This window comes from Poecilia reticulata, chromosome 5 (genome assembly GCF_904066995.2).
Source record: "Poecilia reticulata chromosome 5, P_reticulata-male-v2, whole genome shotgun sequence".
Classification (NCBI taxonomy): domain Eukaryota; kingdom Metazoa; phylum Chordata; class Actinopteri; order Cyprinodontiformes; family Poeciliidae; genus Poecilia; species Poecilia reticulata.
Genome location: NC_088834.1, coordinates 25193255 through 25215209, shown reverse-complemented (window position 1 = coordinate 25215209; position 21955 = coordinate 25193255). Strand labels below are relative to the sequence as shown.

Below are 21955 nucleotides of genomic sequence, written 5' to 3'. Positions count from 1 at the left end.
GTAGGGGGGGTGAGGGGGTGGGGAGGGTACGGGGGGGACGGGCGCGAAAAAAAAAATATGAAAAAAACTTACAGCCGCACATAAAAAATAAAAAGTCTGTCTGCATTTATCATCTGCGTGGGAGTGTTGGTCCTTATGTTTCGGTCTGTTTTCATTTTGCAAAATCACCTCTGAATCGCTGCAATAACAGACTTCGGTTTTCATCAAGTCATAAGGAAGTTCTGAAAGGCAGAAATACGGCGAGATTTGACCTTAGCAATGACTTTTTTTTTTAAAGCTGAACCAGAAATAAAAAGTGCAATGTAAACTATTTTAGAATGACGCTAACTCTTTTTTTTTTTCCAGAGAAGCATAACTGATCACATCAGATCAAAAAACACAAAATCTTATCAGAAACTAACTTACTTTTTATATTGTAGCTTCCTTAATATTAGCAAACTAAAAAGTAGTCTACTACTTCCAGTTGTAGATTTTTTCCACTCACAGCGTGACAAAATGTCTATCAAGTGTTTTTTTTTTCAATATTATCGATTTAAACAAGCCTCTTACTGAAAAGCTACTTCTAAGTTGGTTTTGTCTTATTTTAAGTGTACCAAGACGTTTGCTCTAAAAACCAGACAAAAAAGATTTTTGTGTTTCATCAGTGTAGTCGCCACTGCAGCTAATATTTGCCAACAGATTCTCCCACCTGAGCGCTGGGTCTCTGCTGCTCCTCCACAGTTACCAGAGTTCCTTATTATGGCTTCTAAAATAAATTGCTGACTTTGCATTTAAGATGTACAATCCTGTTGCTTTGCAGTTTTGTAAACCAAAAAAAAATTGCTTTGACTTTCTGGATTGTTCTTCGGTCTTCATGTTTCTGTTTGTTCACTAATTTTCACAGAACGTCTATATTTATACTTCGGCTGCCGTGTCATTATGCCGAAACATCCATTTTATCGAGTTAAATCGTGAATATTTTGCCCACTTTCCTCCGATGTCATTAAGCTGTTTTTTTTTTTCAACAAAGTAAAAAAATATATAAAAAAACCCAGTATTCCTAAGCGGTCACATTAAATTTTGTTGTTCGCAGACGGTTTATTTTAATGACATTGGCATTCGTTTCACGTTTTTTGCCCGTCCCACTTCATCACATAAATAGACCTTCATTAAGACGTATTTTCTTTTGAAAAGCCAAATATGTTTCTTAGAGTCATCGCCGTGCCATTAGCTCGATCGGCTCCACAGCGCGTGGGTGGTCTTCTGAAAACACTTTCATATTTCAGATGTTTTTGCCTTCTTCTTTTTTTCTTTTTTAAACTAAATTGGGTTTCAAGTATCCCTCTGTAGCCTCCGCCTTTTCTCCAAATATAACCACTTCTGGCTACAAAAAGACCAAAGCTCAACACTGTAAAAACCTCCCGTGTCACAGACACTGTTTTTGTACCTCATTTTAGCCTTAAAATGATCAGATAATGTGCTAAAATAAAAAAAAAAACTCTTCACATTCACTACATTTCCATTTTTAAAAACACCTAAACGTGGCTCGCCTTACTGTTGCTCCATATTTAGCATCTTCTGGGACTACAGTCGCAACCAGAGGGAGTACTAAACACCAATTATGGAACAATATCCAACACTTTTTTTGCTTGGTTTTTTTTCACTTAAAGTGAGTCACAAGAATGAGTTCTCAAAAGTTTCCACTTAGTCATCTGGATCACTGGAACGCCCGGCAGGAGTGCGAGGAGTGAACTACTTTTAAACGCCGAGCTGTTGTTTTGTCTCAGCTCTCCACCCGAGTTCCATTTCCTGTCTGGGATCGGGCCCACCTGTGTGGACCGCCGGGCGACGTCAGAGCCGAACCAGAGCTCAAACATTCCCCACGCTGAGCATTTCCCCCCACCGCCCGACTCAGCCAGCCTCCGATGCATCCCGCCGGCCAATCATCTCTCCCTGAGGAGTCGGGGTTAAAAATAGCTCATAGACGAGTGTGTGTGTGTGTGTGTGTGTGTGCGTTTGTTTGTAATACCTTGTGGGGACCATTTTCCTGACACATACGACGTTGTGGGGACCGAAGCCTGGTCCCCACAAGGGGGAACGCTGTTTTTGGGGTTAGGGGCTAGATTTATTGCTAAGGTGTGAATTGAGCTCATCAATAACTTAAAGTCACAACAACAGCAAGTGATAAGTGCCAAACGCAGGAATTTTACAGCTGGAAGATAATACTTATCCTTGAATGTCATCGAGAAAAGCATAATTGGTCACTAAGTAAGTAAAACAGAGAGGGACAACAGATGAACAAACACTGATTACTGCATGTTTTTTCTTCCACTTAACTTTCCATCAATATCCTTTTTGATAATTTAACTGCCGTGTTAGGCCAAGCCAAAGATTATAAAGAGAAACATGGCAGAATCACAACAACTAACTTGCAAAAGGTTACTTTGTTTTTGTTTTTTTTAACAGTCTCACAACCCAAAAAGGATTAACCACCTGGCTCAGTACGAGGTACAAAACAGGGAAAAAAATTAATGTTTTTGGTTTTCAGAACATTCCAGGAAAGTACACCAGTCTCCCGACATTTCAGTAATGGCTGCTGTTGTGTTGACGTGACTTTTTAAATTTAGTTAGTTGATGCAGAAAATATCAGACAACCCCCCCTAAAGCAAACCGTAGGTTTGGTTATTATCAGCTTACTTTTACCTGCTCTGCTCTGAAAAGTTCCAGCCTTTAAATTAGAAAAAAGCTGCCTGAGTAAAAATCTAAACCCTTAATCTGATATGAAGCCCTAAAAAAATGTATAAAAAGAAGGTACAATTAGGGCTCAGTGCCTGCAGGAGGCCGTGTGAGGTGGCATTTGCATATCCTCCCTTTGGTTTTGCATAATCAGTAAATCTGAAAACGCTTCAGGTCATGCCGGCCATTAGTCTGCAGTCCTGACTTGACTCCTGGTGCAGCGTGGGTATTTTGCAGGTTACTGTTGGAGGTTTAAGGAGGGCGGGAGGCTGCAGCGCTCCCTGCTAAGCCAGGGTCTCTGGGGTTTAGCGCACACATGGAAGCACTTTAGAGCTTCACTACACTGCAATTGGGCCTATTACCATAATTACAGCTTTAAAGCCCCAGCAATTTGTATCAGGCATGCACCGGTGCAACAAGCAGGCCTTTGGCCCTGGAGAACAACAGCTTCTAACCTTTTACTTCACATACACACACACACACACACACACGCACACACCTTCCTTTGTTACAGCATTCCATCGGATGTGTCCGTCTGTCTTCTAAGGACTTGCATCGAGAAACAAAGCAGAAAAAAGGGGAGTTTGGCGTGTTGTGGAGCGTTATACGTGTTGTACGTTCTGCAGGTATGGCTAAGACCAAGATGAGTTGGATAAAGAGAAGACAGGAAGTGGGGAAAAACTCCAAACATCTCCAAGTGGAGCGGCGCAGCCAAACTGAGACTACTGGAGAAGTCTGACAGCGTTCTTACTGCTTACGAAAGCAAAAACGTACTTTTAAAAAAAAAAAAAATAGACTTCAGGCAAATGAGCCATAAAGAAGCTAAACAGTAGAGAGTACTACTGCTTCAACATTTCGCTCCTGTTACAACCACAAACCTCCTTACATTTGATATTTGGGGAATTTTAAATATAGACCAACAAGCATAATAATGATGTTGGATAAAAATGATTATTTTTTGTTTAATCTGACGAAAGAATTTATACTTTTGAAAAACATTTTGCAACAATTACATTTGGAAAGTCTTTTGGTTTATGTTTCCACCAACTAAAATGTCAAACGTCCAGATTAGCTCAAACTCAGTACAGATTAGATGAAGAGTGCATGTAAACACCTGTCTTACCACGAATTCTTAATTGGACCTAGCTCTGAACTTTGACTAGGCCATTCTAGCACATGATAGAGACATTCTAGCGCATTTGATTGATGCTTATAGTTGCTTATGGTGTAGCGAATTGACTTTTGAGAGTAGGCGTAGACTATAAAAGACTTTTTCTTCCAACTACTCCTTTTGATTTAAAACGTTTGTTCATTTTAAAATGTAAATAAATGACAAAAATAATACAAATAAATAAAAATAATAGTTAACTTGTGAAAGCAGGTGGTTGATCAAAATTTTATTTAGGGGCATCAAAGTAAAGATAGCCGACTCCAAATGCGTGTCACACCTTTCAGATTTTATCATAATGTGACAAAATGTGGGGGGGGACACATTTTCTATGAATAGTTCTGGAAAGTACAGAATATATATGTGTGTGTGTGTGAGTGTGTGTGAGAGAGAGAGAGAGAGAGAGAGAGAGAGAGAGAGAGAGAGAGAGAGAGAGAGAGAGAGAGAGAGAGAGAGAGTCAAAGAGTGGGGAGCGGTCCCAAACGCCGTGAGCATTAAGCTGAGACGCATCCTGACTAACTGATGGTGGCTTGTACACAAGTGGCCCATTATTCACCACAGCTGAGGGTTTGTTTTAGCACAGGCGGCCCTCTGCGGCCCCATTAGACCTGGCCCCTTTTGTCCGGCACGTATCATAAACACATCAAAACACTCAAATAAACCCGTCCACTTGGCCCTTCTAACACCTTAATCAATAGGACGATAGAGTGAGTCTGCAGCAAAAAGCTTTTATGCATCTCATTTTTCAGCCGCCACCATAAATCCCCCCCGCCCCGCTCCCCCCCACCCCCCCGGGGGAGGCCGCTCTCTTGTGTCGACGCGCTCGATTGTGTGCCGCGGAGGGGAGGAGGGGAAGGAGCTGAATGGATTCACGTAAAAACGGGAGGTTTCCTGAGGATGAGCGGGGATGAAACCGCTTTGTTTGTTTGTTTGAAGAGTCGATCACGTTTTCAGCAGACTGAAGACAGACATCCTCACCCTGGAAGGCCTTTGCTCCTCCACACGTCGCAGAGCACCGTTGGGATGTTGCCGCCCGCCGTGGCTGAGCCCGCCTGCAGGAGGACAGAGAGCAAATAGAGGTGTGATGACGGATAGATTGCCTCTCTCCCTTCCTGCTCCTCGGACAGACACCCTGTTTAGTCTTTCTTGACGGAGATTCCTTCAGCTGCTACCTCCTCCTCCCCCTCTTCCTCTCTCCCTCCCCACATCTTTTTCTGGTCAGGGACAGCTGTGTCAGCGCAGGTGTCACCTCCAGCAACCACCGCTGCCCCGTCCAAAAAGAGAGGGAAAAAAAAAAAAACTTGAGAACTAGCTCAATAAAATAAGTTGTCCTGGTCCTCCCCTACATCCATCAATCTGCTGCTGTTATTTACGCTCTGCAGACGAGCCGGACAGAGTTTTACTTATCCATCGCTGCAACCGAGTGAGTGGAGCAGCAGGACGTTAAAGAGAAAGAGACAGTGGACACAAATTTAAGATAAAATGATCAGCAATTGATGAAATCATACCTGAGTATTGAACAAAAAAAATTGCGTTTTCATACAGATGGCTGATTTTCTGAAGTGGCTGCTAGTAACGTTGGTGTACCTCAGGGTTCTGTATTTGGTCCTCTGTTTTTCGCTTGTATATTAGTGATTTTGCTGAAGTCTGTCTCACAGCAGGCTGCTAAAGAACTGTCAGCTGTAAAGGTTGAGATCTCTCATTAGCTCATTTTGCATTCATTTGCATCTTAGGTAAACAGTTCCCTTTAAGATCTGTAAATAAAGATGCAGAAGTTGAACTGGTCGGGATCAGGCTGTCGGTAGAACAGGACTCTGAGAACTTGGGTCAGATACTGGATTTACAACTACCAACTGTTATGAATTTTACACAGAAATAATGTAAGAACCCCCAACTTTACATCAAACACAACATCAACACCTTTAATCTGTCACACAGGAATTAAGGTCTGAATAGACAAAAAACAAGTCAAAGTTATACGTCAAATCTAAATGTTTGTCTTGGGAAAATAAAAATAACATTTTCTGATATTTTAGTAGTTGATGCAATTTTTGCATGGTCTGGCCCCTTCAACTGGACAATTTTACAAGGCAAAATTAAAACAAGGGAGACCATAAGATCCCACAGTAAAAAAAAAAAAGCTTCCCCTTATTAGGGAACACATAATTAGACAGTGGTAGCAACTAAAATTAGAAAGAAAGCATCTTACAGTCTTCACAATTTTGTGATTTGACATATCATGTGATTTAATGTTGGTTGTAATCTTGTCTTATACCATTGACCTGCCAAGGGACGTAAGATGGAATTAACCCCTGTTGCACTTCTTAAATAATGCACATTGTCCGTTTTAAATAAATAAAAAGACAGAGCATAATGGAATAAAGGTTCGTCTATAAAATGTGATCTGTTACATCGATAGGAGGACCTTCTCTCCTCCGCGTTGAGGAAAAACACCCAGACTCCCTGTGTTTCTGTTGGAGACAGGTTGCTGAGAAATTGCCTGACAAGTTTTCTTTTTCCTTTATAGCTATGGAACGGTGGAACGAGGGAATGGAGGAACAGGGCGTCCACGCACGCACACACGCACGCACGCACGCACGCACGCACGCACGCACGCACGCACGCACGCACGCACGCACGCACGCACGCACACACACACACACACACACACACACACACACACACACACACACACACACACACACACACACACACAGAGGCCCCCAGGTCCCGTCTAACTGCTGACACGGACCTTATTTTTCATTCAAACCGGGTCGGGGAGATTTTCCTGACGTGACTAACTTTGTCGTCTGACGTTAAATGTTTATTATGATCCTTTTTCAGAATTCTACGGTATCTGAAGTGTTGTTCCTGCACCCGGCGACCTGAGCCAGCCTTGCTGTGCTGGTGGGGAGCGTTACGGTGATGACAGGAGTCCGGTCTGAGGAAAGCAGAGCAGTTGAATGGCAGCGGAGCAGGAGGTCCGCCTGCAGCAGCGCTGTGGCTAACCAGGCAGTCGGAGTTCTGCTGTGGAGGCTTTCGCACATCCAGCTGGGTCCCTGGATGTTCGCCTGTTTTGTCGACTGTACAACATGACCCTTTCTTTCTGTCCGGTGTGGCGAGGAAACCGAGCTCCAGCCCCCCCAGACTTCCTGAGGTTTGTCCGATCCAAACCATCCACACCGGTTCTGTTCTGTTCCGCTCTGAACCTGCGTTGCCTGCGGCTGATGTGTAGAGCCACTTAAGACTATTTAGAATAATTTGTAATGTATTAGTTTTAAAAATGTATATAAATTCTGGATAATAATTTACACTTTCTAAATGGAGCTTTGAAAAGATTCTGTAATTTGGCTTCCAAAAAGATGGCTGGTAAAAAGTGATAAGAATTACATTTTAAATTTATTTGCGTATATTAAAATATAATTTCAAATAACTGACTTACAAAATGATGTCTACAGTATTTGTGCAACCTCGCTTTTAAAATAATCCATGCTTCAATTACTTCATGTATTGTACCAGTTTGCAATCTTGCTGCATTCTTACGGCAGAGTATTTGTGAGGTCAGACACTGATGTTGGACGATCTCAAAATGGCTTCTGCACCTGCACACAGTCATGTTGGAACAGTAGAAGGACAGACCCAAATTTATTTAAATTTATACGTGTGTGGCTGTGGCCATGATTGGAATGACTGAATTCATTGATTTGGAGGGCTGACCCAATACTTTGGGCCACATGGTATCTGTCCCTATAATTCATTTTCTTTTTTCAATAGTTTTTTTTTTTAAATAATAGAAAAAAATGAATTAAATATCCAACCCAGAGGCATCGGGTCAGCGCCCGATCCGACCCAACCACTTCCCTTTAATTAAGAACTAACAACTAAACATTATTTTACCTAAGATTTTATTGCTTTTGTTAAAAAATAATTCAAGTAAGCAGTGTAACTTCTCTCATTTTCAGCTTTTGTTTGTCGTCCTCCAGCTCCACTTTGTCGTTTGTTGTAACATCGGGGTGAGTCAAGTGCAAATCATCTGGGATGTGTGACTGATAGGATCCTATCCTGCTGCTTGAGTGGAGCAAGTTAAACAATCTACTCCTGTATTTACACTAAAATAACAACTTCATGTTGCACATTCTCGTTGGGTTTTCTGTGTGCTGTACGTATTGCAGGCGGATTGAACGATCCACGGAAGCCAGAATTTGGGGTCGAGTTCGGGTCGGGCCGTAAATCTGACCTCCAGTCCAGACCACATAAGAACCCTGTTCTTTGTAAAAAGCCATATCTAATTTCACGACATTTTCCTTATTAAACAATAGTCTAATAAATGACATCAGAAGGTAATTTTACATCATAAAACATGAATATTATAATAATTATTGCATTCAGTCAAAAGGACGTGATCATTTTTTTTTTTGGGGGGGGGGTTTCCCCCTGATGACCAAAAAAAGTTCCAAACTTTGTTTCCTTTTGTATAAAATTTTCTGCAGAGCAAAGCAAAAAAAAAAAAAAAACATTTAAAAAGTCTTGGCCTTATAAAGTTATAGCTGGACCTGTGCTGCAGGCAGAGTCCTCAGCGGGTGGTTAGATTACAGCAGCTGGCTGTCAGATAAAGTTTACTGGAAGCTTTTGTACCGTGCAGTTCCACCTCCAGCCAACGGCTTCTCGTCAGAGATCCAAGCCTGTCCGATTGTTTTGTTGATTCCAGTCTCATTAGTTAGGATGGGGGTGGAAATGGAACACTGTGTCTTCTCCAAGGACAGTTCATGTGTGTGCGTGAAAGAGAGAGAGATGGGGGGTGTCCTGCTCACAAACGCATGCAGGACACCCTGAAAGAAGCCAGACATGCAGTTGGACAGAGCCAGAAGAGAAAAAAGTGGTGAGGAAGAGGAGGAATATCACCACACAGAGAGGATGGGAAGAGGAGGAGGGTAGGGAGAGGAGGAGGGTGGGGGGAGTTAACAGAAGGGACAGCGTGCTTTGGCTTCACCTCTGCAAGACATGCAGCGCCGCGATGGAAACTCCCTCGTAGCAGGAACGAGTCCTCGCTCTTAACACTAACCATGCACACAAACACGCCTCTCCCTCCATCCCCCATTTTCCCCCCCAAACACTGTCCATACCCCCCCAAACCCTCCAACCCGAGCAGGTGATGGATGTGCGCTGTCCCGGTTCTACCTCGGCTCGATCTGCCCCCGCTCACACCGGAGAAATGCGCTCGGGCTCCGGGCCCAGACCGTGGCTCTGCTCCCTGCCTGCGAGCCATCACCTGACAGCGGTGTTTAAAAGCAGCTGCCGGAGGAGGCCGCGTGCGCTCGAGTCTGCGTGTGTGGAGCGTGTACCTTGGCCAGCATGATCCTGGTCTTCGCCACGTCGAGAGGGGTGGTGACGAAGGCTGCCACCGCGCCTACGAAAGACAGCCGCGTTTAGACAAACGGATACCTAGAAAATACACAAAACCAATAAATCTACTTGACTGCAGACACTTTAAGGCGAAGGGAGACAGAACGCTTGGCCTGTTGGTTTCCAACGTTCATAAAAAAAATTAAAAAAAACAATCTTCATCCAAGCCCATCCCATCACCTTCACTGAAAGAACACAAAGTATTACCAAGTGTTTTTTTGGTTTAGTTTCTAGAAAAAATATCTTAACACACTTGAAATAAGACAAAAACTAACTTACAAGTAACTTTATGATTTTGTGAGTTGCATTAATACATCACATAGATTTGCTATATTGAGCCAAAGAGGCTCGTTTTCATCTGTAGCCTCCTGGCAGATTAATGGAAAGACTCAAAACAATTACAATTAACATCCAGAACAACATATTAAAATTTAACATATAACATATTATAACAGATTTCAGCGCGTAGCTAAAAGTAGTGTGATTTACAGTGAACATTTATAGTAAAAATAAAAAATAAAACATGTCACAGCCATAAAAAAAATATGTAAAGAGCTGTTAATTTAGAAATAATAATAAAATAAGTACAATTTTTGATTATCTAGTAATCATTGCTTAAGTGATTTCCTGAAACAGTTCATTGATATAAAATGTCTTAATTCTAAATTTGGTGCTTGTTTTACATCAATAATTCCTTAATGTTCAGCGTCTCATTTTGTCATTTCATGAGGACAAACTTTGATGGATGTCATTGAGGCATAGTATAATAAACCAACACACAGCATGAAAATCTGAATGGTGTGGCATGTATTTGTACTTTGATCCCCCTAAATCAAACTTGGTGCAACTCATGGCAGTCAGAAGTCCAGCAGGGTGGACAGATTGTAGAACAATATCCCACACTTTGGCAGACCAAGAATAAAAAAATGGTTATAAAAAAAAAAGAGGCAGCCAGAGATACACTGGAATACTTTGTTTGGTGATAAAATGGCCCAGTCAAAGTCCATATCTAAATCTAATCGAGAGTCTATGCCATTGCTTCATAGCTGATTTTTATAGACATTCTCCATCTAATTTGACTGAGCGTGAGCAAGAACAAGGACAGACGGAAATTTTAACATCCGGATGCGTAAATCTGGTAGAGACGTCAGCCATTTTACTTTGAAATGTACTTCATTTTCTTTTTGTAATGTGTCAAAATCTGCAAAAGTTCAGGCGACACGATTGTTTTTCAAGACACAGCGTACGTAAAACAGGAGCTCTGTCATTACGTTAGGGTTTTTCACTTCTCTATCTCGGTCGGATGAACACGGGAATAAAGCAGACTTACTGTAACATCTTTTATGATATTTTTGGAAAACGGTCAAAGAACGCACTAAGCAAATAAATCTTCTACGCGGAGAGCTTTATTAAATGATCTAAATTTGGCTAGATAGAAAAAAAAAATCCCACGATGGGGTTGAAGGCTGGAAAGAAATCAGTCGATGACCTCATTCTTTTTCTCGGTCAGTTTTCACGAGGATGAAGAGAGGAAACCGAGTTCAAGTCTGCCATAAGTCAGAGGAGGATACAAGCGGAGATCTTGTGGATGATTAAAAATGCCTGAGTATCTCAAAAGGCTGGGAGATTACAGACGAGCAAAAGAGAGTTTGTAGTGGGCAGGATCTCAAGGTGTAGCCGTGAAGCGGAGAGGGAAGCTTACGGCCTTATTTTTTGATGTTTTGCAGATGATGTAGTTGTGTTGGCGTCTTCAAATCATGACGGTTACGGGGTGTGGGGGAGGGAACTGGACCGGTTCAGAACCGAGCGTGAAGCTGTCGGGAGGAGAGTTAGCTCCTCTGATGCCATGGTTCCCATCATCAACACGGTGGAGTAATCCCTCCGAACGGGAGGACAGTCTCTGCCTCAAGTTGAGGGATTTAAGTGTCTCGGTGAGTTGTTAACAAGTGATGATAGGATGGATAGGAAGAATAGGGGTCTGGTCTGCAGTTTTGTGGGACTGACTCAGGTCTGTTGCGATGAAGAAAGAGTTGCATCAAAAACCGAAGCTTTAGATTTATCAGTCTGTCTACCATGTAACCGAGACATGGAAGGTAGGATCAGCCACTCTACGTTGATCCCTTCGGAGGTTTTCTGGCAATTGCCTGATGGGAGGAGACCTAAAACATATCTAGGACACAGACGGACAGATGGATAGGTGATGTACACACTAATGGACTGATTGATGGACGTCTTCTACGTGGGAGTACGATAACAAAGACGTGAACACAAATCCTGTCCCAGGTCTGCTGTCCCCTGCCGCTCTTTCATCACACCTCAACATTTTAAGAACATTCCAGATATTTAAGCTCCTGAATGTTCGAACAAAACCGATTCTCCTCCAGCAGACCAAAGTCTCATTTCATCACCCTGATGCTTCCTCTCTCTGTGTGCCGTTTCCAGGTGGGGCGGCGCAGCACCGCGTCTTGGCTCCTCTGGGTGCCGTGTCCTCCCCTAACTGTCTTTTCCTCTCCTCCACCTCCAGACCAGCAACGACCCCGAGCGGCTAACCTCAATCTTCCCGTCCTGTCTGGCCCGGTCCAGCCGAGGAAGAGTTATAGACTGAAAGACACAAACGTTCGACAACGGCTCGGTGGACGGCTCCGGTCGTGAAATGTGGATTTACGTCGCGGGTTTTACGTTTTCGTCATGGTAGAAAGTGTTGACTGGGAGCAATGATGGATGGTGTGACACATTCTTTCAGTCAGAGCTCAAGTCCTGGAGGCTTACGCTAAGCTGCTATGTTTCACTCACTCTGTGGATTTCTTAGGTCAGAGTAATATAATCGCTTACTTGCACTTTATTCAACCCCTAAACCTTTTGTTGCAGACTGAAGCTCTATTGAGTGGAGTATTTCTCACTCGAAACATTGAAAATATTGCTAAAGTAATCAAATAAGTCACAGCTGATTGTATTAGCAACATTTCTGTTATTATTATGCTTCACAACTTCTTGGCCGACTTCTTAAAACTTTCCAGTGATGTCACTGGATGGCTGCCAAACCATTCTGTCTATCTGGGATTTCTATTTTCTTTTGCCATTACTGTCATTCAAAACTAGCAAAAACTACTGTTTGTCAGCTTGAACGGTGCAGTGGAAATGCACAGGCTCATCTAAAGTGATCCTAGGAATAAATTCCGATGATCCTGAACAGATAAAACCAAGGTTAGCTGGATTCTTATTCCAAAAACTGAGCCAATGCAAAATGTTCCAGGCAAGGTTCACCGATCAGCGCCGCCATCTAGATCTTTCCATTACTCTTGGTCTAACTGAGGCAAATTTGCCCTGGCACATGTTACAGCCCCAGAGAAGTAGCCATGATGATATGGATAACTCAATGCTTTCCACCACACCGCCCTTCCTACAAGTGACGGTAGGGCGGAGCAGAAGATGGAAGGAAGAGAAGCAACATTTAGCGATTTCCAATAGATGAATTAATATCAGCTAAGCCGTGTTACAGATGATCAGGGTTTGATTTCTTTTCAATCTTTAAAAGACAAGTTTTATTTTTTAAATAACTTTTACAAAGTGCCAGTCCATCTTTCTGGACCTTCCTTCTACAATAACGAGAATCACTCCAGATTCACTGAAAAGTCGTGAGAGATTTCGTCTTCTTCCTGCGTAATTATGTTCCACTCAATTTAGCATCTGTGAAAATCTGCAAAACTAACACAGTTTACATTCTACTTTGACCCATATCTCTGAGTTTGGACCTTCCCGATGAGAAAAAAGGAAAAGGAAACTGTTTTACCCGAGACTTTAGTCTTTATCTGTTGCTCTTCTTTGGTGTAGGAAGGCGTAAATTTTTAATTTGAACTCAGTGCTCTTTGCTTACACATTCTATTTTTAGCTAACCCCGTTTCACTCCTTTTCTGCTTCTTCCCCCCCCCCTCTCTCTCTCTCTCTCTTTTTTTCTCTTCCTGAAACCACTTCAGGCTCCAGTGCTCCGAAGGTCGTGCAGCTGCCGGGGCGCAGACCCAAACCCGGCCCCCTCTCATCCCTCCTGCCTTTTCCCTCCGGTTGTCTGTGTTTCCCCTGATACTCATTCAGGCAGAGACAGACTCATAAAGTCTGCCGTGGTGTGATGTCCACTGGCTCCGGTGCTGGAGATCTGTGATAATGTGACCCCTCTGTTGAGAAAACAATGCAGGGTCCTTGGAAGTTTAGGACTCCTTCTGGTTTTTTTTAGCAAAAAAGAGGGATAAAGTTCGGTCCAATTCTCTCCTCGCTCCTTTATATCACTGATCTGGTGAGCAGGTGGCTCTGGGGAAACCTGTATCTCTCTGCTGGTCTTTCTTTATTAAACTGTCCACCGTCGACTTATCTATTCCCTTCTCCCATGTCCCCCCATCACAGAGCCCCTTCTGCTCGGTTCCCAAAGCTACATATAATCCTCTGCACCTGCAAAAGCTCCGCACACCGCTGATTGCCAAGAGTGGAGCGTGTGACCTTGCCTCTTCGACCACAGCGTCTGGAAGAAAGAAAAAGAGAAGGAAAGAAGGAGAGGTTGGAGATAAAATACGAGGATTAAAGGGCAAGAAAGATTGAAAGAGGGACAAAGAAGGGGAGAGAGAGAAAGAGACGACTGTTGTTAGATGAGATAGGAGAAATATTGAAACCACATTGTGAACCTTGGTCAGGACTGACGTTCAGAAACGTCAGGTTTAAAAAAAGGATTTCAGAATATTTTCATGTTCCTCTTTTTCTTCTTCTTCTTCTTCCCTGTCAGCCCGCAGCACTCGGTTCCCAAGAAAAGAGATTTATATGGGAGTTGGAGAAGTTGTGAGATCTCTATACAAGCACAACTCAGTTAATGAAAACAAAAATGACCCAGAGGTGAACTTAAATAAGGAACCCGTAACAAAAAAAATGGAACTTATATAGATTCAGAATACGGCTTTTTCAGCTGAGTGACTGAAACAAATCCTTCTGATGCCCTCATATATTATTTTCTTATTTATAATTAAAGTAAACACGTGTTCCAAAGGAGGGTCTGGATGCATCATGGTGTGGCATTAGGCAGAAAAAGGCACCAGGACAAAACCCTGGAACCTCAAATTCCCACGGACGACTTCTAAGAACAAGTCAGGCTGTCAGGTGAAAATGAAAAGTTGTGTGTTAGAGAACATACATTAACTTATAAACGGTAAGTACAGCAGAACATCATCTAACCTCAACGGTACAACATTTGATATTTTTAATCGAACAGACACAACAGAGAGCATGTATGTGAAAAGCAAAGGAAGCTTTTAGAGCTATATTTAGCAGCAATTGACTTATATAGGAGTGGTTGTGGAGGAGTTTTGTCCGACTATTCTTTTCAACATTTCTTCAGTTCATAAAAGTTTGTGAGTGTTTATTTTAACACATCTCTCTTAAGGTTAGTCAGATCAAAATATGAGCCACTTAAATGGTTTAATTTCTCTCCTTTTCAGCTATTCTGCTGGCGATTGCTGCTGTATGTTTGGATAATAGTTCTACTAATAACCTAATTTCAGGCGAGCTGTTTTACAGATGGCCTTACATTAGACTCAATTGCAATGTTTCTGGACTCAATTACTGCAAGACAAAAACCAACTGCAAGCCCATCTACTAGCGCTCTGCTAATGCTCATATGTTGTTTTTGCCAAACAAGGCATTGTACATAACAGCCTGACATGTCCATTTGGTGTCAGCTGTCCAAAAAACACAAAAATTAATTGTTGTGGATCTTCGTTGCCCGCGTACAAACGTGAATAGACAGAGACCCAAGTCTGAGGTCAGCAACTCAAAACAAGTCAAACTCCTGGCAGAGTCGGAGCAGATAGAAGTCGCAGGTGGTCAGATTGATGCAACCTGCCGAGCCAACGATCTACACTTCTCACCGTAACGCTGACAAAGAGTTCAGCTGAGAAAACAATGTCTGACTTTACAGCCGTCTCGAGCGAAATGAGGCAGCCTAATATCCGCTATAAAGTGTTGAATCCAAAACACAAACAGTTTTAGTTGGAGTTGTTTTAAATATCTCTAAATCAACTGAAGTTGGAAAGCATGTCTGACTGTCACTTATCTACAAACTTACTGGAAATAACATCTGTCTGCAAGTTCTAAGTGAAGTTAAAAAAAAAAATTCCTTGCAGAAATTTGGCCAAATCCTTTAAATTGAGCCTTCATGTATTTTTTTTAAAGAGAAGAGCCTTTCAGATCTGTTAACTTTGTCAAACGAGCCAGACTAGTTTAGTCTTTTTAACTCCTAAATATTTACAATGCCAACTGGGGATGAGATGAATTTCTTGGGTTTTTGCCATTTCTCAGAGCATTGCATAGTCTAATGGATGTAACAGTATACATGTAAATACCAAAGATTTTTATTACGGCACTTTTAGTTCAGCATGCATGCACGCCAAACAAGTACAGCATTGTTTTATAGTGGATAAGTCAAATGACACCAAAACAAAACTAAAGGATGACTCCCAACTATCTCTAACCTCTGGTTTTTGGTGACATTAAAGTTTATATTATATATATATATATATATATATATATATATATATATATATATATATATATATATATATATATATATATATATATATATATATAAAACTTCATTGATGACAGAGGAAGAAAAGTGGATCAAAGCAATTCAGGCTAAACATCATAGAAAAATCAGCTGAAGACCAGATCCAGCTACCTGTGTATATATATATATATATATATATATATATATATATATATATATATATATATATATATATAAAAATTCCCTTCTCACCCTCCGCGGGTGGTCTGTTTCATCCTCTGAGCTCGGGTCCTCTACCAGAGGCCTGGGAGCTTGAGGGTTCTGCGCCGTATCTTGGCTGTGCCTAGAACTGCACATTTCTGGACTGAGATGTCTGATGTTGTTCCTGGGATCTGTTTGAGCCACTGCTCCAGTTTGGGGGTGACTGCCCCGAGGGCCCCGATGACCACAGGCACCACTGTGGTCTTCACCTTCCAGGTCTTTTCCAGTTCCTCCCTGAGGTCCTGGTATTTCTCCAATTTCTCATGCTCTTTTTTCCTGATGTTGTAGTCACTTGGTATTGCTACATCCACCACAACGGCTTTCCTCTGTTCTTTATCCACCACCACAATGTCCGGTTGGTTCGCCATTACCATCTTGTCTGTCTGGATCTGGAAGTCCCACAGGATCTTAGCTCGGTCATTCTCCACCACTGTTGCGCAGATCTGCTCATTAGTTCAGATGTGGGTGCATGAATAGACATTTGTGTGTGCACGCACGCACACACACACACACATCAGTGTGCCACTCTGCAACACTTCTCAGCAGGTGAAAGAAATCTGACCCAATCAGCAGCACCCTCAACTCAGGTAATATAAGGGATTCACAAACCACTTTACTGGTTTTGCAATAGAGCTGAGGAAGGCAAACACAACCTCCAAAGCAGCATTTCATGGGAAAGGACTTATAAGGACTACCGGTAAGCCACTAACTGGGCTCAATTGAATGTAATTTGACTGTAGTTTCACATTTGAAAAAAGGAATGCATAATTTATTGAAGTAAAAGTTTGCACTGCTAGTTTTTACAGTTTGGTTTCACTAAATGTATGTTAAGATATCTAATGTAACAAACTTAAGTCCTAAGAAAAAGAAAAAAAAGGTAATTCTAAAATGTTTAGATTTGTTTGATTCAAATTCAACCAGGCATGGAATTTAATAATTTAATACTTGAATTTATGGTTAAAATTGTAAAATAAATGCATGTTCAAGGTTAAAAATGGAATTAGTTGAGATAAATTATTAACTTTGAACCAAATGTCTAAAATGTATGTTAAAATATTTTGTATGTGTGTTGTAGGTTTTTCACCTGTTCATTGATTCTCACTCATTGGTGAAAATAAAAAAGATTGAGTGAATTCCTGAAGTCTCCAAGTCCTCCTTTTCAAGTATAGGAAGCCATGAAATTATAGGACACTTGACAACCACTTTTGGGGGTCTTCCCCACTTTGATCTCGGGGCTTCCAGTCCATATTCTGCACAGATGTTCCTGTACACTATGCCCACCACTTGGTTATGTCGTTCCATGTACGCTTTCCCTGCCAGCATCTTGCACCCTGCTATTATGTGCTGGACTGTCTCAGGGGCCTCCTTGCACAACCTACACCTTGGGTCTTGTCTGGTGTGGTAGATCTGAGCCTCTATTGCTCTGGTGTTTAGGGCCTGTTCCTGGGCGGCCAGGATGAGAGCCTCTGTGCTGTCCTTGAGTCCAGCTTTCTCCAGCCATTGGTAGGTTTTCCTGACATCAGCCACTTCAGTTATTTGTCGGTGGTACATCCCATGTAGGGGCGTGTCCTCCCATGATGGTACTTCCAGCACCTTGTCTTCTGTTCCCCATTGCCTGAGACATTCGCTGAGCACATCGTCCGTTGAGGCTTTGTCCTTGATGTATTTATGGATCTTGGATGTTTCATCCTGGACAGTGGCTCTCACACTCACAAGTCCTCTGCCTCCTTCCTTACGGCTCGTGTACAGTCTCAGGGTGCTGGATTTGGGGTGGAACCCTCCATGCATGGTTATATATATATATATATATAACTTCATTGATGACAGAGGAAGAAAAGTGGATCGAAGCAATTCAGGCTAAACATCATAGAAAAATCAGCTGAAGACCAGATCCAGCTACCTGTAGCATCCAATAAGCTCAAACTCAAACTTGAAATGAAAGTCTAAAGGTTTTCCCAACAGGTCCTCATGTTGCATTCAGGTACAGCTGGGATATTTGGTTGAAATATCAAAACAACTCCAAAGTCATTGGAGGTTTTTTTTTATTCTAATATGTGGGAATACAGTTTTTATTCAAATGGTTATGTTGTTGTACAGCTGTAAGCCAGTTCCATAAGGTATGTAACAAAAGAAGCCTTGACTTCTACAGCCAAGTTATTCCAGCTTTTTAAAATCTTATACAGGTTTTTCCTAATAATTTTGTTTTTCCAGTTAAACTGTGAAGAATTTACACACGTGGACAAAATCGTCTGAACCCCTCGGTTAATGAAAGAAAACCCCACAATAGTTTGATTGCAGGGATTGCCCCAAAAGGTCGAGCAACAAAATATTAAGGGGACCATCATTTTTGTCCAGGCTAGTTTGGTGAGTTTATTATTTATTTACCCAGTTGAAAAGAAATGTCTGACTTTCATGTGTTCATTTTCAAACAAATGAACACAAGTTATTTCTGTGACCATTGTGTGGTTTTTCTTTCATCAACTGAGGGCTACCGACAGCTTTGTCCATGTGTGTAAAGTTACATTAGATGTGAAAAAAGCCAAGGTCTTAATTTAAGTCACTCCCATTTTAACAAGTGTGTAATTTTGCATCATATCTGAACATAAGTAGGGAGATCATAGTTCACATAAAAATTTTTTTTAAAAAACCTAACGAGAGCTGAAATATTTTTCTAACTACTTGGTGTGTTTGACCTCTCTTATAACTGAGCTAACCTCCCCATCTGCAGCCGGCTACTGAGTGAAACCACCTGATGTTTTTGTGTGGAGTTTGAACTCAGGATGATATGGAGGCTGTCTCTTTCCTTTCCTCACCCCCCCGTCAGTTCAGGCCGGCGGACGAGGAGAGTGACGGCGCAAAGTTGGTGTCTGGATGAAATGCGAATGAACAGCTGTGCTGCCTCGGGGCGCTGCTAGGTACGAGCGCTTCTAATGGAGAGCAACGGCATGGAGCGATTACTAATATTTTCTTTGTCCCATTTCCCTCCCTCGATGGTTGAATCAATTGCATGTTATCTCCCTCTGTCTCTCTCTTTCTCGTTCGATCCGCCACACAAGTCTGGACGTTACCAAAAGCATGAGTGTGTGTGTGCTCGTGCAAATACAAACATGTAAACACACACAGAGAGAAAGAGAGAGAGGAGAAGAAACGAAGCCAGAGTAGCTGAGGTCAGGACGGTGCTCATGTGTGTCCCATTAGAGGGTCGATTAAAAAGGAGATTTTTGTTTTCCACATCAAAGGACTCACGCTGAGGGAGTCCTCCGCATCTCCCCCGTTTTCTGAGGCTCTTCCTCCCTGCCTCCCTCCTCTTTTTATGAATAGATATGGAGGAGTAAATCCGGGAAATCAAACTTTTTGACCCCCTTGCGCCGGGGTCCCACTTTGCACGTGGACGACGTCCAACAGGAAACGGACTGTGCAGCTCCGTCTGCGCCCTTCGTACTGTCGTGTGCGTTTGCACGACGGCCGGCTGCGTTTGTGAACATTTTCAGCTCAAATCATGTTCCCATCGTGCCTCGGACCAGAAATTCCCAGGATTTTTTGCGGCCCTGTGTTTGTGTTCGGTCGTAAACTAGAAGCAGTCCGCCCTCCTGTTTGAGGTCAGAAAAATGATGGAGAAAACTGGAAACTACACACACACACACACGCACACACACACACACACACACACACACACACACACACACACAACAGAGAGGGGGAAAAATGAGAGCCCGTGTGAAATTTATGTGAGAACGACACTTTCTTGCAAAAGTGTTCACACCCCTCGTTCTTTTCCACATTTTGTCATGTTGCAGCCGCAAGCTTTAATTAATTTCACACAAAGCAGCAAACACATTGAAACAAAGGCTTGCATTATTGTTGCTCTCATTTTTGAGAACATCAAGCTGAACAATACTCTTTTTTTTATATTTTAACTCAACTCCTTGTGAGTGCAGCTCATCATAACATTTTTAAATATTTCCTTTAGGAAGACCTCCAGTATTTTCCTTCGAGGTGAGCTACGGATGACTGCCAACAAACTGATAACTGAATGAGATCTAGTCAGGTTGGAGTTGTGAACTGCTTACCTGGTGAACTATGAACATGAACTAATTCATTTTAGCCAAGTTGTACTGAATATAGAACTACTTGTTGCTGAGGAAGAACTGGCATCACACTGTTAGCTGCAAAGTGGAAAGAAAACGATACATTGGTTGAACAATCGGACTCCTCACCTTACCAGATCTGTGTCCATCTCTATCCACGTCGGACTCAGATGAAGCTTCACCAGAAACTTTTGTAAGTAAATCATGTAAAACCTCATTAAAATAGGCTGAGGTATGAACTTTAAGCTGTAAAAATGAGTCACAATGTGTAAAACCTCGCTAAAACCACTAAAACCTCTTTGGGTTTTTCAGTGGGAAACATGAACGCAGGTGAAATCTCAGGGAAAAAAAAAAAAAACAGTGACCAGCTAAAGTTAATGCACACAAAAATAATGTTCCCCTTTTCCGTTTGTGTTTCCAACAGCTGGGCTGGGCGAGAAAACGCAGCAATTTATGATCCCAAAGAAACAGATGGAAGTAAAAGCCACACACGCGCACACACACACACGGACTCGCGCTCAATCCAATCATTTTCGAACGTCTCAGTGGTCATTCTGGAGATTGACGACAGTGAGGAAACCTGTTAGCCAGTAATTAGATGGTTTCGCTCCTCCTAATCTAGCCCGCTATTGTATCTGAGGAGAAGCCTAGTTGGGTGGGGCGCGGGGCAGATTCCAGCAGTCCGGCTCCTCGCCAGCGGACATCTGCAGATGGCCGTGAGAGAGACGGCCTCTGACTGAGAGACAAAGGGATACTTGTGAACGACACAAACGCATGTCAACACCGACCGCGCGGCGTATTGTTGGTTTGCTGTTAGCTCCCTCATCACTGACGGAGACGTGATGTCACTCGGCCCAAATGCCGTCTTCTCCAAGAGAAACGGCCTTTTATTGGCTCGGGGCCACACAGTGAGAAACGAGGACAGGAGAGACGCAGAGGAATAAAGACATTACGGCAGAAAGTAAGGTGCGGAAAGGGCGGAAAGAGAGACAAATTTAGGGCTCGCTTGATGGTGGCGGCAACGGTCCATTAAACGGTGATAGAGTCACATTTTTGCCTGCCGCAGTGATACAGGGGAATGCGGAGGAGGAGTCCGCCGTAAAAGTGTCAGGAGGTTAAGCGCCGAGCTACGGCTTCGCTATGGATTTATTACTCTGTGTTACTGCTGGAAATCAAGCTACTGAGATAACACGGCCATACAATAATAAAAAAAAAAAGACACATTAGGAATAAAATAACAGCTTTTATGAGAGGGAGAATGACACGTACCTTTAAATATTCCCAGAGCGGAAACTGCACCAGCGAGAATGGGATCTGAAAAACAAATCAGGGTTTTAATAGATCAATTAAGTCTTTTGAATTTATTTTTGCCGTTCTGGAGTTTCAAGTTTAATACATCTGAGTTCTGACACTTATTCTTTCTTACAACTCGTTTCTATTTGCTGTTGCTTGATGTCTAAGTCCAAATAGTGGAGATTGATAAAAATGAGAATCTGACTGAATGTCCTGAAACAGTAATCACACATCTTTAATATTTTTGCATTTTGTCCTATTACAACAACAAACTTCAGTGGGTTTTATTGGGATTTTATGTGATAGTGCATTATAGTGAAGTGAAAGAAAATAATGCATGATTTTAATCTGGTTTACAAATAAAAATGAGACATTTGTATTATGCATGGTACAAACTTTGATCGAAATTATTTCATCTGAGGTCGGAACTTATAGTTCCTCTTCATTTGTAGTTGAGAGAAGACCTTTAAATTACATCCGAGTGAT

General features: G+C 42.2%; 1 protein-coding gene across 1 annotated transcript in view; it reads right to left on the bottom strand.

Annotated features, from left to right (window-relative positions):
* Nucleotides 1–21955, bottom strand: part of slc25a26 (solute carrier family 25 member 26) — a 62900-nt gene that overhangs the window by 2088 nt on the left and 38857 nt on the right. Inside the window, exons 6-9 of the mRNA XM_008409561.3 lie at nucleotides 21446–21490; nucleotides 13727–13796; nucleotides 9226–9290; nucleotides 4862–4935 (exon numbers count right to left, since the gene is read on the bottom strand). Of these exons, the coding sequence (XP_008407783.1) occupies nucleotides 4862–4935; nucleotides 9226–9290; nucleotides 13727–13796; nucleotides 21446–21490 (254 nt within the window). The remainder of the gene's footprint in view (nucleotides 1–4861; nucleotides 4936–9225; nucleotides 9291–13726; nucleotides 13797–21445; nucleotides 21491–21955) is intronic.